General features: G+C 48.1%; 1 protein-coding gene across 1 annotated transcript in view; it reads right to left on the reverse strand.

The window, feature by feature from the left end:
- Window positions 1–1132: 1132 nt before the first annotated feature.
- LOC147109026 (G protein-coupled receptor 68-like) overlaps window positions 1133–16607 on the reverse strand; it is an 81807-nt gene continuing 66332 nt past the window's right edge. Inside the window, exon 2 of the mRNA XM_086002592.1 lies at window positions 1133–2697. Within this exon, the coding sequence (XP_085858718.1) occupies window positions 1735–2697 (963 nt within the window). The 3' untranslated portion in view covers window positions 1133–1734. The remainder of the gene's footprint in view (window positions 2698–16607) is intronic.

Genomic DNA, 16607 nt, shown 5'->3' on the forward strand with positions numbered 1-16607 from the left:
GTACAAAAATTGGCCGTGTGATTGACAGTGAGGAGGAAAGCTGCAGACTGCAGGAAGATATCGATGAACTGGTCAGTTGGGCAAATGGAATTCAATCCAGAAAAGTGTGAGGTAATGCATTTAAGGAGGGGCAACAAGGCAAGGGAATACACTATAAATGGGAGGATACTGAGAGGTGTGGAGGAACAGTGGGACCTTGGAGTGCATGTCCACAGATCCTTAAAGGTAGCAGGACAGATCGATAAAGTAGTTAAAATGGCATATGGAATGCTTCCTTTATTAGCCGAGGCATAGAATATAAGAGCAGGGAGGTTATGCTAGAGCTGTATACAACACTGGTTAGGTCACAGCTAGAGTACTGCGTACAGTTCTGGTCACCACATTACAGGAATGATGTGATTGCACGAGAGGGGGTGCAGAGGAGATTTACAAGGATGTTGCCAGGATTGGAAAACTATAGCTATGAGGAAAGATTGGATAGGCTGGGGTTGTTTTCCTTGGAACAGAGGAGGCTGAGGGGAGATTTAATTGAGATGTATAAAACTATGAGGGGCTGAGATAGAGTGGATAGGAAGGACCTATATCCCTCAGCAGAGGGGTCAAGAAACAGGGGGCACAGATTTAAAGTAATTGGTAGGATGATTAGAGGGGATTTGAGGAGAACTTTTTTCACCCAGAGGTTGGTGGGGGTCTGGAACTCACTGCCTGAAAGGGAAAAACCCTCATCACATTGAAAAAGTACTTGGATGTGTACTTGAAGAGCTGTAACCTACAGGGCTATGGACCTAGTGCTGGAAGGTAGGATTAGGATGGATAGCTCATTTCTGACCGGCACGGACACGATGGGCCGAATGGCCTCCTTCTGTGTCATAATTATTCTATGATTCTATGAGACGGAGACCAAGAGACACTCAAGCCAGCCGCAAGGAGCCGGCTAAACAAACCGCTTGTTTGGCAGCCGACGTGAGCTTATAGAGAACGGGCAGGCCTACTAGTTTATGAGGCCTGAAGAAGACAAATGTTGTCTTTATTACATGGGATTCTGGGACCTAACCTGGCTATTCCAGGATCGCATTCCACAATTCCTTTCATTTTCCCATGAGAACTACAAACCAAAGGCATGGACAATCGGCACGGTAACATATTGACGTTTATTCCAAAATCTGAACCCATGTTGGAATCATTAGATGAAATGATGCACAGATCATTGTTTTGTTTTTCCGGCTCTGTACTTGTTTATAAACTGTTAAATCTCTAACTTCTTCCAGTTCTGATGAAACTTCAGAATCACAGAAACCCCACAGTGCAGATAGAGGCCATTTCGGCCCATCGAGCCTGCACCGACACATATCCCACCCGATCCCCGTAACGCCTACACCAACACATATCCCACCCTATCCCCGTAACCCCACGTATTTAATCCCCCTAACACTAAGGGTCAATTTATCATAGCCAATCAACCTAACCCGCACATCTTTGGACTGTGGGAGGAAACCGGAGCACCCGGAGGAAACCCACGCAAACACGGGGAGAATGTGCAAACTCCACACAGACAGTCACCCGAGGCCGGATTCGAACCCGGGTCCCTGGCGCTGTGAGGCAACAGTGCTAACCACTATGCCACCGTGCTGCCCACAACTTCATCGACCTGAAACATTAACTCTGTTTCTCTCTCTCCACAGATGCTGCCCGACCTGCTGAGTGTTTCCAGCATTTTCTGTTTTTAATCGCACATCAAAGTATCATTGTTGGCAGCGTATCGCGCGCCTGCAGTCTCCTGACCCTGTTGATCCTTCTGTCTTTTCTTCGCAGCATGAAGAGCAGGATGTCCCTGCGTGACGTCTCACTCACGAAACAGTAGAGTACGGGGTCCATGATGCAGTTTAAGCAGATGAGGGCCACTGACAATCGATAGGGGATGAAGATGGACCTCGCGAAGGAGCAGTTTCCTGGCTCCATGATGCTGCGGGCCAGCAGCGTGGCATGGTAGGGGGCGAAGCAGACAGTGAACCCCACTATGATGCTCAGCATCAGCTGCATGGCCTTCCTCTTCTCGTGGTCCCTGGTGGCGGTGCTAGCCCTCAGCGAGTTGTAAATGCTGCAGTAGAAGGCGAGGAGCAGGGCGAAAGGGAGCAGGAAGCTGAAGGCGATCCGGACGTAGTTCAGCGTTGCCTTCCAGGGCTCGATCGGGTAGATGTCGTAGCACAACTTGTGCTGCTCGAAATCCCTGGTCTCTGGCTGGACCAACAGGACAAAATTGATAGCTGACTGGCTGGCCCAGACCACGCAGCTTATGGTGACCGCAGCTCGCACGGTGCGGACCTTAGTCGCCTGTAGAGGGTAAACCACCCCGAGGTAGCGATCAAAGGAGATGCAGCACAGGAGGGCGGTGCTCACATACATGTTGGTGTAGGTCAGGAAGGAGCAGATCTGGCACATGGTGGCCCCAGCCCGCCAGTTGTTGTGGTGCGTGGTGAAATCGATCCAGAGCGGCAGGGTTAGTAGGTACAGGAGATCGGCCAGCGACAGGTTGAAGAGGTAGACCCCCAGCTCGTTCTTGCGCTGCACTTGTTTGTAGGCTGCGTAGAGGGAGATGCAGTTTGCCGGCAGGCCCAGGAAGAACACCAAGGTATAGGCAACTGAAAATAGCCACTGGTCGATGGAATGTTCAATGAAGCACGTGCCGTTTGTTGCAATCTATAAAGAGAATCGAGACAGCAGTGAGTGAGAGACGGAGAAGGAAAGGAAAGAGACGTGCGCAGAGGTATCACCAGGCCACCCACCGTAACCTCGCAAATACCACTTCTTTATTGTAAGCCTGAACACTGAATGTCACCAGGCTAGTATACCACGGGGCCATTGCAGCCAAGTCTAGTAATCTCCTTACCTGGAGGGCATTTTCAGGGTGACTTTCCCCATTGCATAGCCGTCCTGTGTCAGCTGTGGCTTAGTAGGTAGCACTCTCTAGGTGGGAGAGGCTAGGAGTGAGCAGGTGTTACTGGTTGCCTGATTGCTGCAGGGAGTTGGAGTGAGTTTGTAAAAAGTTGGTGGTGTTTTTCTTTCTCAGGTTTAAGGGCCTTTTTGGCCCATAAACAACAGCCAGATGGCTGCTGAGGGGTCCGGAGTGCCGGGCCCCTCAGAGGACAGTGTTCCCAAGATGAATTTAATTAGGGGAGAAACTGTGGTTGGAAGGGAAAGGAAAAGGCCCAAAGATTTGGGCCGGGACCCCAGGAAGTTTGGAAGAGAAAACACGGTGGTGGTTCAGTGCGAGGATAAGGAGATATGAGCTTGGGATATTATCCAAGTGGTACATGAGGACTGCGGCGAGGGAAGCTGCTTTGCCTGCCGACCAAAGCCGAATGTTGGGTTCGAGGTGACGGTCAGTGGCCGAGAGGAGGTGGAAAGACTTTTACTCAGTTTAAAAGTTGGCGATAAGTTCTTGGAGGTATCTCTGCTATATTCGGAAGAGGTGGTGGTCTCATTCTTAAACCTACCAGTTTATATTGAGGACGATGTGCTAATCAAAACGTTGGAGTCGTGGGACATTAAAATTTGCTCAGCAATAAAGAGGAGATACTATCCAGGAACATGGGTAGCAGATGGAACCCATTACGTAAAGGTGCGGTTCCCAGAGGGGGTGAGGTCATTACCATACAGCATGAAATTCAAGACAATGGAAGGAGTGCAGTACTTCCGAGTACTGCATGATAACCAGGTGAAGGTTTGTTATTATTGTCTTGGACACGACCATCTTGTAAGAAGCTGTCCAGACTTGTACTGTTATAACTGCGGCGAGTCTGGACACATCGCTCGGAGCTGCAAGGCGGAGAGCTGTGGGGTGTGTCACAAAGGCCCCACCCGCTGTGAGTGTGAAGCAGAAGGAAGCCCCTTGAGTGACGAGGAGATGGGAGCAGGAGCAGGAGGTGTGAGTGGAGCGGCTGGAGGAGCGGAGCAGTCGGAGGACACAGCTGGTAAATTGAAGGAGAAAAGAGCACAGGAAGAGGCAGAAAATTGCAGAGCAGAGTACAGGATGGAGCTGGTGGAAAACACACCAAGTATAGTGGAAAAGAACAAAGGCGGCAGCGGGCAGCAAGGGTCGAGTGCAGACTCGAGCCTTAATATGGTTCAGCTCTCCCTTAAGAATCTGGTGTCCACGGGGGGAGAGGAGGCAGGAGCGGGCTGTGTGGTAAATGTAAGTACTCCAAAGAAAGATGGCGAGTCGGACATCTCGGTGAGCAGGAGGGGGCAAGAAAAGGAGAGGGTGCAAGAGGCAGGAGCCTTAAAGGGGCAGCAGGACGGGAACGGCGAGACAAAGACGCCAGAAGGGAGCAATATAGGTGCGCCATTGCCCCAGAGAGAGAAGGATCGGGGAGCAAGGGTTAGAGGTGGAGATGAGGTGGAAGGGAGCAGCACTGTTGGAGAAACCGCGATAGCAGGAAGACTTTCAATGGGAGATGATGTATCTGACGGGGAGCAGGATTATGTATCTGATGGGGAGCAGGCACAGAGGGTAACAGAAGAGCTTGAGAGTGAGGAATTAGAGGGGGACAGAGACATGGAAGTCGGGGGTGGGGTGGCACCATGTGGAAAGGGAAAGGTTGGTGAGGGGCAGAAGGAGGGAGAAAGGGCAGCTCCTAGTCCATCGGACCCTGCACTTTTCCCCCCCTTCATTCTACTTATTGCTACTTTTATTTCTGCTAATCCTACTTCTTTGTCACACATGCTTCTCTCATCCTCCTTTAAACCCTCTTCAATAAAAGCACTAACCTTCTCCATCGCCAAATTGGAAATATCTTTTGTATATAACTCTTGATAAAAGCTGCTAGCCGCCTCTAAAATCTCCCCACTTTCATGAATGATCTTCTCCCCAACCTTCAACTCTCCAATTAATGATAATCTCTGTTGCAGCTTCTCTTGCTCTAGAAAATATCTAGTGCATATTTCGCCCTCAATGCTGAAATGTCCATCCGAGATAAAAATACAATGGCCCAGAAATTCGGGTCCCAACGCGTGAGTACGGACGGAGCACTCACGCGTGGACCCGATGGAAGTGCCGGAATCTTGCATGCACTACGCATGCGCGGGAAACCGGCACTTCCGATCCTCTGAACCAAGGGGTTCAGAGGTCAAACGCATGCGCGCGGGAGCCTGTGCGTGCGCGTTGAACTTCCTTTTTTTCAGGTTTTAACGTGCGGGTAAGTCTGTTCATTTTAGAAATGTATACAGCAGCCGTAAGGACTTCATTTTCAAAGGTAAGTGGTCAATTTTTTTAAATTAAAACATTTTTTCCACAGGTTTTTTACTTTTAAATACTTTAAAGCAAGGTAAGTTTATTTTTAGCCCAGTTTTTTTTATAAAATTATTTTTTTCAAAAATTTAAATTTTTGTTTAAAATAGTTATTTAATGTCATTTATAGTTTATTTACAAAGTGTGATTTTTTTTTAAATTTATTTGAAGGTAAAGTACAGTTTTACAGCCTCAGCATTTATACGTTTTGACAGGTCTGTCAAGACTTATGAATGGAGCATTCCCTGCTCCGATTGGCTGCCTGTTGCTCACGTGATCCCAGGGGACGCTTCGCACTAACTACGCCCCTGGGACACGCCAGCATAGCGCGCTGGCCTCTGGGACAGGCCTCGGAGAGGAATTCCACGCAGGCCAAGAGGTCAACTGCCGGCGCGCTAGGTAAGTGTAGGTCGGGGGCTTGCACCCGCGGGAAGCCCCCGACCCGAATTTCTGGGCCATTAAAATCCCCCACTATACAAGGATTTTCCACCTCTGCCACTTCAGTGAATAACCCCCAAAAAAACTCGCGACGCTTGCAATGCTCGTTCGGTACATAGATATTAAAGAGATCGCAATTAAATTTCTCAATTTTTACCCTTAGCCGTAAAAATCTCCCCTCAGTGTCCTTGTCCACCAAGGCAACATTCCCTTTTATGGACGGACTCACCAAAACAGCCACCCCGCTACGGTTATTGTTTGCACAACTTGCAAACACCTCTCCCTTCCAAACCTTCTGAACTCTTTCTAGGATATCCTCATCTCAAAAGGTTTCTTGCAGACACAACAAGTCCATGCCTTTAAAAACCTGCAACAACTGCTGCAATTTCTTCTCACATCTCAGTCCATTCACATTAATCGAGACCAATGTAATCATGGCTCCGAAGAAGGGAAGCATGCCTGATAATCTCCCCATCATTTAATCTCTGGCCCTTCCCTCCTCTCATGCTCCTTCCCAACTTTACGGCCAGCTGTTGCATTTTCCTGCAGCCTCCAACTCTTTTTCACCTCCTGTTTGAACCTTCCTTGCTGTTTCAGCCTCTTCTTTGCATTAAGTTTGGGCCACCTATGTGCAAAATTTTATAAAGAATTTTTTGAGATTTTAAGTCCATTGCTCTTAGAAGTTTTTAAGGAAATTAAAATTGAGGGAAGCCTGGCCCCATCTATGAGGAGAGGTTTCATAAGATTAGCTTTTATAAAAATAAAGGGGATAGAAGGGATCTGAAGAGTGGGAGGCCCATCACATTATTAAATGTGGATTACAAGATCTTGGCGAGGGTTATAGCAAATCATATGAAGGAGGTGTTGCTGCAGATAGTGTTGCCCTCTCAGTCCTATGGAGTCATAGGCCGGGACATCGCAGACTCTGTGGTCTCAATCCGAGATGCGATAGAGCTCATGGAAGAGAGCGGGAGGGAGGCTTATGTATTAAAGATAGATCAAGAGAAAGCCTTTGATAGGGTCTCTCATGAGTTTTTATTGAAGGTTTTGGAAGCATTTGGTTTTGGGGAAAATTTCATTGAGTGGATAAGGATTTTTTATTCAAACATATTTAGCTGTGTTAAATGTAATGGTTTTTTATCCAAGTATTTTCCGATACAGAGATCAGGGAGACAGGGTTGTCCCCTGTCCCCATTGTTGTACACATTGGTAGCAGAACCATTAAGTTACATGATGCGAAAGAAACAAGGTGTAGTTGGGATTGTGGTTCCCAGTTCTGGGCTGGTGTCGGTGATACACCAATATGCAGATGACACAACTTTAACATTGAGAAATGGGGAGTCAGTGTGGCAAGCTATGGATGTAGTGGAGGAATATTGTAGAGCTTCAGGAGCCAGAATGAATTATAGTAAGTCCCAATGCCTGGTTGCAGGAAGGGGTAGGGGGGAATGGTTGGGGGAAAGTCCCTTTAAGGTGGTGGAGGTTTTGGAAGTTCTTGGGGTGCATATGGGGTGCAAGAAAGGCAGGAATGAAGTGGATCGATTAAATTGGGAACCGAAGGTTATGAAAATTAAAAAGATTTTGGGAAGATGGGAAAGAAGGTGGTTGTAAGTGCAAGGAAGAGCGACAGTGGTGTCTGCCCTCCTGCTATCTAAGCTATGGTACTTATTGATGATGGAGGATATTCCTGAGTGGGCGGAAAAGTCCATCCGAGAGGCTTGTGTGAGGTTTTTATGGAAAGGGAAACCAGGCTAGGTGGCTTACAATACCATCATTGGACGGAGAAATCAGGGAGGACTCAATTTCCCAGATATTGATTTGAAGAAAAAATCCTTTAGAATCAAATGGGTGAAGAGATTTCTTCAGAAGTCAAATACAACTTTTTGGAAGAGTTGTTTTGAGCATGTTTTAAAATGAAGTGGGATAGGAGGGCAGGGGATATTGTATATGGAATACAATAATGGCCCAGAAATTCGGGTCTCCACGGGTGAGTGCGCACGGGGTACTCACGCATGGACCCACGCATGCGCGGGAAACCGGCACTTCCGATCCTCTGAACGAAGGGGTTCAGAGGTCGAACGCATGCGCGCGGGAGTCTGCGCGTGCGCTTTGAACTTACGGTTTTTTTACAGGTTTTTCCGTGAGGGTAAGTCTTTAGATTTTAGAAATGTAAAAACCAGGCGTAAGGCCTGCATTTTAAAAGGTAAGTGGTCAATTAATTAAAATTAAAACATTTTTTCCACAGGTTTGTTATTTTTAAATACTTTAAAGCAAGGTAAGTTTATTTTTAGCCCCGTTTTTTATAAAATTATTTTTTTCAAAAATTTAAATTATTGTGTAAAATAGTTATTTAATGTAATTTATAGTTTATTTAAAAAGTGTGATTTAAAAAAAAAAATTATTTTAAGGTTAACTACTGTTTTGGACCCTCAGCATTCATACGTTTTGACAGGTCTTTCTGTCAATCTTATGAATGGGCTTTTCCCTTCTCCGATTGGCTGCCCATGGCTCACGTGATCCCAGGGGACGCATCGCACTAACTACGCCCCGGGACACGCCAGCACAGCGTGCCGGCCTCTGGGCCAGGCCCCGGAGAGGAATTCTACGCAGGCCCAAAGCTCAACTGCCGGCACGCTAGGCAAGTGTAGGTCGGGGGCTTGCACCCGCGGGAAGCCCCCGACCCAAATTTCTGGGCCAATATGTTTTTGAAATTGATTAAACTTCTCCCTAGGTTTTATAAGGGGGTTGTAGAGACTTGGGCCCAATTCTTAAAAAGTGTGCAGTTTATGCCCAAGGGGGCTGAGGAATTTTTAGAACAGCCCTTATTTTTGAACAGGTGGGTCAACATCGAAGGAGAGGTTTTATTTAATCAAGCTTTTATAAAAGCTGGTATTATATGTGTGAAAGATGTATTATACGAGGTAATTCCAGGTTGGTTGCCGGAAGCGATAGTGAGGGACATGGTGTGGGAGTAGGATCAGGAGGTAGAGGAAAAAGCAATAGGGATCATGTATGAGAAGATTGTGAGGGCAATGCCACAGGATTGGATGGAAGAAATAAATGCGGAAATCTCCAAAGGAAGTAAAATGCGTCCCGTTTTTCCAAGCTTTCTGCTGGAGAAAGGGGGAGAGTTGGTCCAATTTGACAACTGTAATACTCGAGATTTCTATGAGGTATTTAGAGAATGGAGATTCAAGACACCTGCTGGTCAGGAGTTTTGGCAGAGTATATACCCACAGCTGGACTTCAACAGGATTTGGAAAGGAGTGTGGGCGAATTTTAAATGTCCAGAGTGGATTGAGCTGGATTTCAAATTGGCTCATAACCGGATCTTTACAATAACGGTCTTGTGCAAGATTGGATGAGTGGAAGGGGCAACTTGCCCAGTGTTGGGACACGGGATGAGACTCTGTCCCATTTACTGGTGTTATGTCCACAGTTAAAAATGATTTTAAGTACTATGTTCAACAGTTGTGTGAAGTATTTTTGCTGGGTGGGGACTAAAGAGCGAGAATGGGAATCCCGTGGGACTCAATTTTGAGATGGGGATTGCAGGAGAGTCTGCCCGAGTCCAGCGGAGCGGCAATTAATTTAATGTTCAGTTTGGCTAGATTCGTGATTGTGGGGTCTGATGAAAGGGAGGAACTGAAAGAAATCAGTATTTGTAGGGAAATGGTGTTAGGGAAATTGACAGGATTGATGGCCGATAAATCCCCAGGGCCTGATAATCTACATCCTAGGGTACTTAAGGAAGTGGCCCTAGAAATAGTAGATGCATTGCTGATCATCTTCCAACATTCAATGGAATCTGGAACAGTACCCATGGATTGGAGGGTAGCTAATGTTACCCCACTATTCAAAAAAGGTGGTAGAGAGAAAACAGGGAATTACAGACCGGTAAGCCTGACATCGGTAGTGGGGAAAATGCTAGAGTCCATTATAAAAGATGTAATAGCAGAGCACTTGGAAAACCGTGACAGGATCGGACAAAGTCAACATGAATTTACAAAAGGTAAATCGTGCTTGACTAATCTACTGGAATTTTATGAGGATGCAACTGGTAAAATAGATAAGGGAGAACCAGTGGATGTGGTGTATTTGGACTTTCAAAAGGCTTTTGATAAGGTCCCGCATAAGAGATTAGCATGTAAAGTTAAGGCACATGGGATTGGGGGCAAGGTATTCACTTGGATAGAGAACTGGTTGGCAGACAGAAAGCAAAGAGTTGGAAAAAACGGGTCTTTTTCCGAGTGGCAGGCAGTGACTAGTGGGGTACCGCAGGGATCGGTCCTTGGACCCCAGCTATTCACAATATATATTAATGATCTAGACAAGGGAACTAGATGTAATATCTCAAAGTTTGCAGATGACACAAAGCTGGGTGGGCATGTGTGCTGTGAGGAGGATGCCGAGAAACTCCAGGATGATTTGGACAGGTTGGGTGATTGGGCAGAAGCATGGCAGATGCAATATAACGTGGATATATGCGAGGTTATCCACTTTGGTGTCAAAAACAGGAAGGCAGATTATTATCTGAATGGCAATAGATTGGGAGAAGGGGAAGTGCAACGAGTCCTGGGTGTCCTTGTGCACCAGTCGCTGAAGGTAAGCATGCAGATGCAGCAGGCGGTTAAGAAGGCAAATGGTATGTTGGCCTTCGTAGCGAGAGGGTTTGAGTACAGGAACAAGGATGTCTTGCTGCAGTTGTACAGGGCCTTGGTGAGACCACACCTTGAGTATTGTGTGCAGTTTTGGTCGCCTTATCTGAGGAAGGATGTTCTTGCCATGGAGGGAGTTCAGCGAAGGTTCACCAGGCTGATACCTGGGATGGCAGGAATGACATATGAGGAGAGATTGGGTCGATTGGGCTTATACTCGTGGAGTTTAGAAGAATGAGAGGGGATCTCATTGAAACTTATAAAATTCTGACAGGACTGGACAGACTAGATGCAGGAAGGATGTTCCCGATGGTCGGGGAGTCCAGAACCAGGGGTCACAGTCTAAGGATAAGGGGTAAGCCATTTAGGACAGAAATGAGGAGGAATTTCTTCACCCAGAGAGTGGTGAACCTGTGGAATTCTCTACCACAGAAGGCAGTAGAGGCCAATTCATTAAATATATTCAAGAAGGAGTTGGATATATTTCTTAAGGCTAAAGGGATCAAGGGATATGGGGAGAAAGTAGGGACAGGTTACTGAATTTGGATGATCAGCCATGATCTCACTGAATGGCGGAGCAGGCTCGAGGGGCCGAATGGCCTACTCCTGCTCCTATCTTCTATGTTTCTATGTTATATGTTTCTATGTGCAAAGAAGGACTGCTCTGTTTTTTAAGGGGAGGAGAATCAATCTCAAAAAGTATTTTAAATATAAGCTAAAAGATCATTATAAGGTTCTGTGGATGTTTTATTCAGAAAGGAATTGAAAGATAGTATTTTACAATCAATTTTTAAAGTACAATCGATTAATATATGTTACAGGAGAGAAATTAAACTTCAGGTTTTGATGTTAAAATGTGGTGGCGGAATGGCTGTACAGAGAGGCGGAATTGATTTGTATGATACAATGAAATGATCACAATGTTGTAAATGTTCTTAATGTACAATAAAGGTTATTAAAAAAAAAAGTTGGTAGCACTTTTGCCTCTGAGTCAGAAGGTTGTGGGTTCAAGTCCCACTCCAGGGACTTGAGCACAAAAATCTAGGCTGACACTGCAGTGCAGCGCTGAGGGATGAGATGTAAAAGATCCCATGACACTATTTCGAAGAAGAGCAGGGGAGTTATCCCTGGTGTGGCCAATACTTATTGTTGTGTATGTACCTTTAAGGGAAGAACTGGTTTTAGACTGCAGTACCGGCAGTGACCACCCCTGTATAAAAGGCCCTAGCAGGCTTCTGTATTTCAGTCTGACGTTGCCCTCCTGTTCAGTAAAGTACCTGTTAAACTGTTCTCCCGAAGTCCATGTATTATTGAGGCGCGGACTTTACAGTGGCGACGAGTAAGTTCGAACTCACCTGCAGTGTGGCATCATCTCACGGGGATCTCGCCCTGAGAGGAGGTTTCTTGGAGGTCGTAGTCTGAGCAACGGGCGTCGACCGCGGGCAACCGCCCAAAGAATTCATTGGTGTTCGGAGGATTGCGGGAGAGACTGTGGAGAACTGTGCTTGGCTCCCCAGTTAAAGTGTTCCAGCAAATCGTGCTGGTAGCAGGTAGTGCGCTGACCCTTCCGGACTGCGGCAGGCTCAAGTTCGATCGAGCGGCTCTACAAAACGAGCCGCGCGGCATCGCCGGGAAAAGAAAACAAGAGAGAGAGGGTGGAGCGCACAGGGCGCGGTCGGTGCTCAAGAACCGGGCAGCGGAGAGAAAATAAACGGGGGGGAAGGAAAGCGAGACGCGCCGAAGCCGCGGGCTGCCGCCATTACCCCGTAGAATGCTAGGAACAGCGCGGCAGCAAGGGGAAGAAGGAAAAGCGCGGGAGGCGCCATTTTATCCCGTTGGGGAAGAAGGAAAAGCGCGGGAGGCGCCATTTTATTCCATTGGGGAAGAAGGAAAAGCGCGGGAGGCGCCATTTTAAATCACCCAAGATGCCGAAAAGTGGCAGTATCACTGCTTTCGACAACGAGGTAGAAGACTGGACCACGTATGTGGAAAGAATTGAAGTGTACTGCGAGGCAAATGAGGTGGCCGATGGAAAGAGGGCATTGGTATTATTGAATTTGATGGGCGCGAGTGCGTACGGCCTATTGCGAAATTTAATTACCCCAGCTAAACCAATGGAGAAAAGTTTTGAGGAGATTGTTAATATATTACAGGAACACCTAAACCCTACGCCGCTGCTGATAGCAGAAAGATTCAAGTTCCATAAAAGAAACCAGCACAAAGATGAGAGCGATGCTGACTACCTTACGGAACTACGCAAGTTATCGAAGCACTGCCAGTTCGGAGCAGGACTGGCAGACACCTTACGGGATAAGTTTGTCTGCGGGCTCCAGAGTGAAGGAACCCAGAAACGACTACTTTCGGAAAAGGACCTGACGCTAGAACAGGCTTTCAGCGTTGCAGTATCCTACAAAGCAGCAGCACGAGGAGCTGCAGAAATACAACAGAAACCACAAGAATACAGCGCTAACGAAATGGCGTATGGAGCAGAAAAGTGCTATCGCTGCGGCAGAACAACCCATGAGCAGAAGGACTGCTGGTTTAAGGACAAAGTATGCAGGCAATGCGGAAAAATGGGACATATAGCAAGAGTCTGCAGGTCGGGAAAGAAAACCAACACGACAAGAACTACTAAGGAACAGTACAGGAAAGTAAAGAAACTGACAGACAGTAGTTCGGAAGATCAGGAGAGTGATAAGGACTCTGGGAGCCGGGGACTAAGTTGTCTAAAGTTACACAACGTGATCGCAAAGGAAGATCACCAAACCATTTGGGACACCCTCATGATAGCAGGGTCCCCAGTAAAGATGGAATTGGACACAGGATCAGCCCTAACTGTCATGAATCGACAAGACTATGAGCAGCTATTCTCACACATACCCTTAAAGGACACGTCCATTGTATTGAAGACATACACGGGGCAAAAGGTCTACCCCAGAGGAAAAATAAGGGTGCCAGTTAAATATAACGGCAAGGAAACACAGAAACTATATATGTATATACTACGAGATGGAGGACCACCATTATTGGGACGTGAATGGATCCGAAAAATACAATTGGATTGGCATTCCATTCTGGCGCTAACTGTGACTGACAAAAAGGATGATGACGTCGCACCTGGACGTCTGTCACAAATTCTATCTGACGCGAAAGAGGTGTTCCAACAAGGACTTGGGACTCTAAAAGCAGTAAAGGCAACCATAAAGATTGACGATAACGCAAACCCAAAATTTTTCAAGGCCAGACCGGTGCCATACGCGATCCGCCCAGCCGTTGAAGCTGAACTGGAGAGTCTGGAGCGTTCGGGTGTGCTGTCCAAGGTGGACTGGAGCGAGTGGGCCACACCCATCGTTCCTGTAATGAAGAAAGCATTGAGCAGCACGCCTGGGGAGCCAAGGAAGGTTTGCATCTGTGGGGACTTCAAGGTGACTGTGAACCCAGTCCTGCACACAGTACAGTATCCACTTCCGCGGATAGAAGATATTTTCGCCTCACTATCTGGAGGGAAACGCTTTACAAAGATTGATCTGGCCCAAGCGTATCTACAAATGGAGGTGGAAGAAGCATCTAGAAAATACCTCACGATAAACACCCACAAAGGCCTTTACCAGTACAATCGACTGGTATTCGGGGTAGCATCAGCCCCAGCTATTTGGCAGAGGGCAATGGAACAAGTCCTGCAAGGGATCCCGGGGACCCAGTGTTATTTGGACGACATCCTGGTCACGGGCGAAAATGACAATGAACACCTTGCCAACCTGGAGCAGGTGCTCACAAGGTTACAGGAATATGGGCTACGAGCCAACCGCCCCAAATGCAAGTTCTTCAGGAGACAAATCTCGTATTGTGGCCACATGATTGATGAGGAAGGGTTGCATAAGTCGCCGGACAAGATTGAGGCTGTAGTCAAGGCTCCAGCACCGGAAAATGTGTCGCAACTGAGGTCGTTCCTCGGGTTGGTGAACTACTACCGTAAGTTCTTGCTGAATTTATCTACAATTCTGCACCCACTGAACGCCCTGCTGCAAACTGGAGTGACATGGAACTGGAGTGATGAGTGTAAGCGTGCCTTTCAGGAATGTAAATGCCTAATCACTTCAAAAGAAGTATTGGCCCACTACAACCCAACACTGCCGATTCGGTTGGCATGTGATGCGTCACCCTACGGCATTGGAGCGGTACTGTCACACAAATTCCGTGACGGTTCAGAGAGGCCAATAGCCTTTGCGTCGCGCTCGCTAACCTCAGCCGAGCGTAACTACGCCCAAATTGACAGGGAGGCCCTCAGCTTGGTGTGGGGGGTGAAGAAGTTCAATCACTATCTGCACGGGCAGAAATTCACTCTACTGACTGATCATCAGCCCCTGGTCTCCATTTTTAACCCAGAGAAGGGCGTTCCGGTGATGACGGCGCAACGGCTGCAAAGATGGTCACTTTTTCTAGGGGCACATCAGTACGACATAGAGTACAAGGGTACGAAACAGCATGGAAACGCTGATGGGCTGTCGTGCCTACCGTTGCCTACGGTGGAAGAAACGCCTGCAGTGGACCCGGTTGAGATATTCCATGCGACCATAGTCAAATGTTTGCCTGTTACAAACTCGAGTATAGAGAAGGAAACCCGAAATGACCCGACACTCTCTCGGGTCTACGATTTGACAGTGAAGGGATGGCCAGCATATGGCGACTCACTGTTGCCAGCATTCTTGCCAAGGAGAGAACAGCTGTCAGTGTGCCGGGGAACCTTGATGTGTGGATCCCGAGTGGTAATTCCACCCAAGTTGAGAGATAGAGTGCTCAATGAGCTTCATGAGGGTCATCTGGGAGGGGTAAAAATGAAGAGCCTAGCCAGGGCGTTTGTGTGGTGGCCGGGAATTGATAAAGAAATTGAGGATATGACCAAGAGATGCACAGGATGCCAGAAGGTCCAAAACGCTCCACCACAGGCCCCGCTACATCCATGGGAGTGGCCCTCATCTCCATGGCAATGGGTACACATTGATTTTGCTGGTCCATTTATGGACTCAATGGCCTAGAAATTAGGTATGGCCCCGCCAGCTCAGTTGCGCCCAAAAGTTTGCGCAGCGCCCGCAGCCCGTTGCGCCCGCCAGAAATTCACTTTTAGCGCCCCAAGTCGGAACCGGGCGCTGTTCCAGGGTGTGCCCGCCTCCGCTTGGGGCGCTGAAAGTGAATTTCAGCGCTCCAGCTGCCGCTGCGCCACCCGATGCGGTGCGGCAGGCTGGGGTACTGCAGGCCTCCTCCTTCTCTTGAGGAGCTGCCTGCAGCCGTGAGATCGCCGCTGGATTCTGCCGGCAAATGAGCCCGGCACCACGGAGAAGTGCCGGGCTCGCGGGAATCAGCCACCAATGCCACGGGGGGGGGTGGTGTTGGAGGCCGGGGAGGGAGGTGCGGGCAGGCGGCCGCTGAAAAAGCGGCCGGCCGCACCTCCACCTTTAGGCGCCCCACTAACGCTGCATGAAGGCCGTGTTTCACGAACGTTGTTTGCGGCCGCTGCGGAAGAGGCGGCCGCAACTGAATATGGGCGTCGGGCCGGCATCGGGGCGGAACCGGGGCGCTGCACACACTGATGACGTCATCGGTGCCGGCGCAGCGCTACCGGCTACCGCCGCCATTAACGCTGCACTCAATTTCCGTGCTACCAACCCCGCCGGCGCAGAAGACCTCTTTAGGCGCTAAGTGGGCGCAAGGCCCACTGAATTTCTAGGCCCATGTTTCTAATCGTTGTGGACGCCCATTTGAAATGGCCAGAGGTCATTAAAATGTCCTCCACCACCACGGAGAAAACTATTGCAGTCCTAAGGACCATCTTCACCAGGAATGGGTTGCCAGAACAGATTTGCTCCGACAATGGGCCACAGTTTGTGTCAGAGGATTTCCGGAGGTTCCTGAAGAATAATGCGGTGAAACATTACACATCTGCCCCATATCATCCAGCCACAAATGGATTGGCTGAGAGGTTTGTTCAGACCTTTAAAAAGGCCATAAAGGCAATGTATAATGACGACATACCACTACAACACAAGGTGGATAGTTTCTTGTTTGCTTACCGGAATGCAACACATGCAGTAACCAACCAAGCTCCAGCCGTACTGTTCTTCAACCGAAGGCTAAGATGTCGCCTGGATTTGCTCAAACCAAACATAAGACGAGATGTTGAGGATAAGCAATTCCAGCACATAAATGAGAAGCCAACCCGGAGTTTC

Source organism: Somniosus microcephalus, chromosome 12 (assembly GCF_052327205.1).
Source record: "Somniosus microcephalus isolate GS21.2 chromosome 12, FLI_Smic_1.0, whole genome shotgun sequence".
Lineage (NCBI taxonomy): Eukaryota > Metazoa > Chordata > Chondrichthyes > Squaliformes > Somniosidae > Somniosus > Somniosus microcephalus.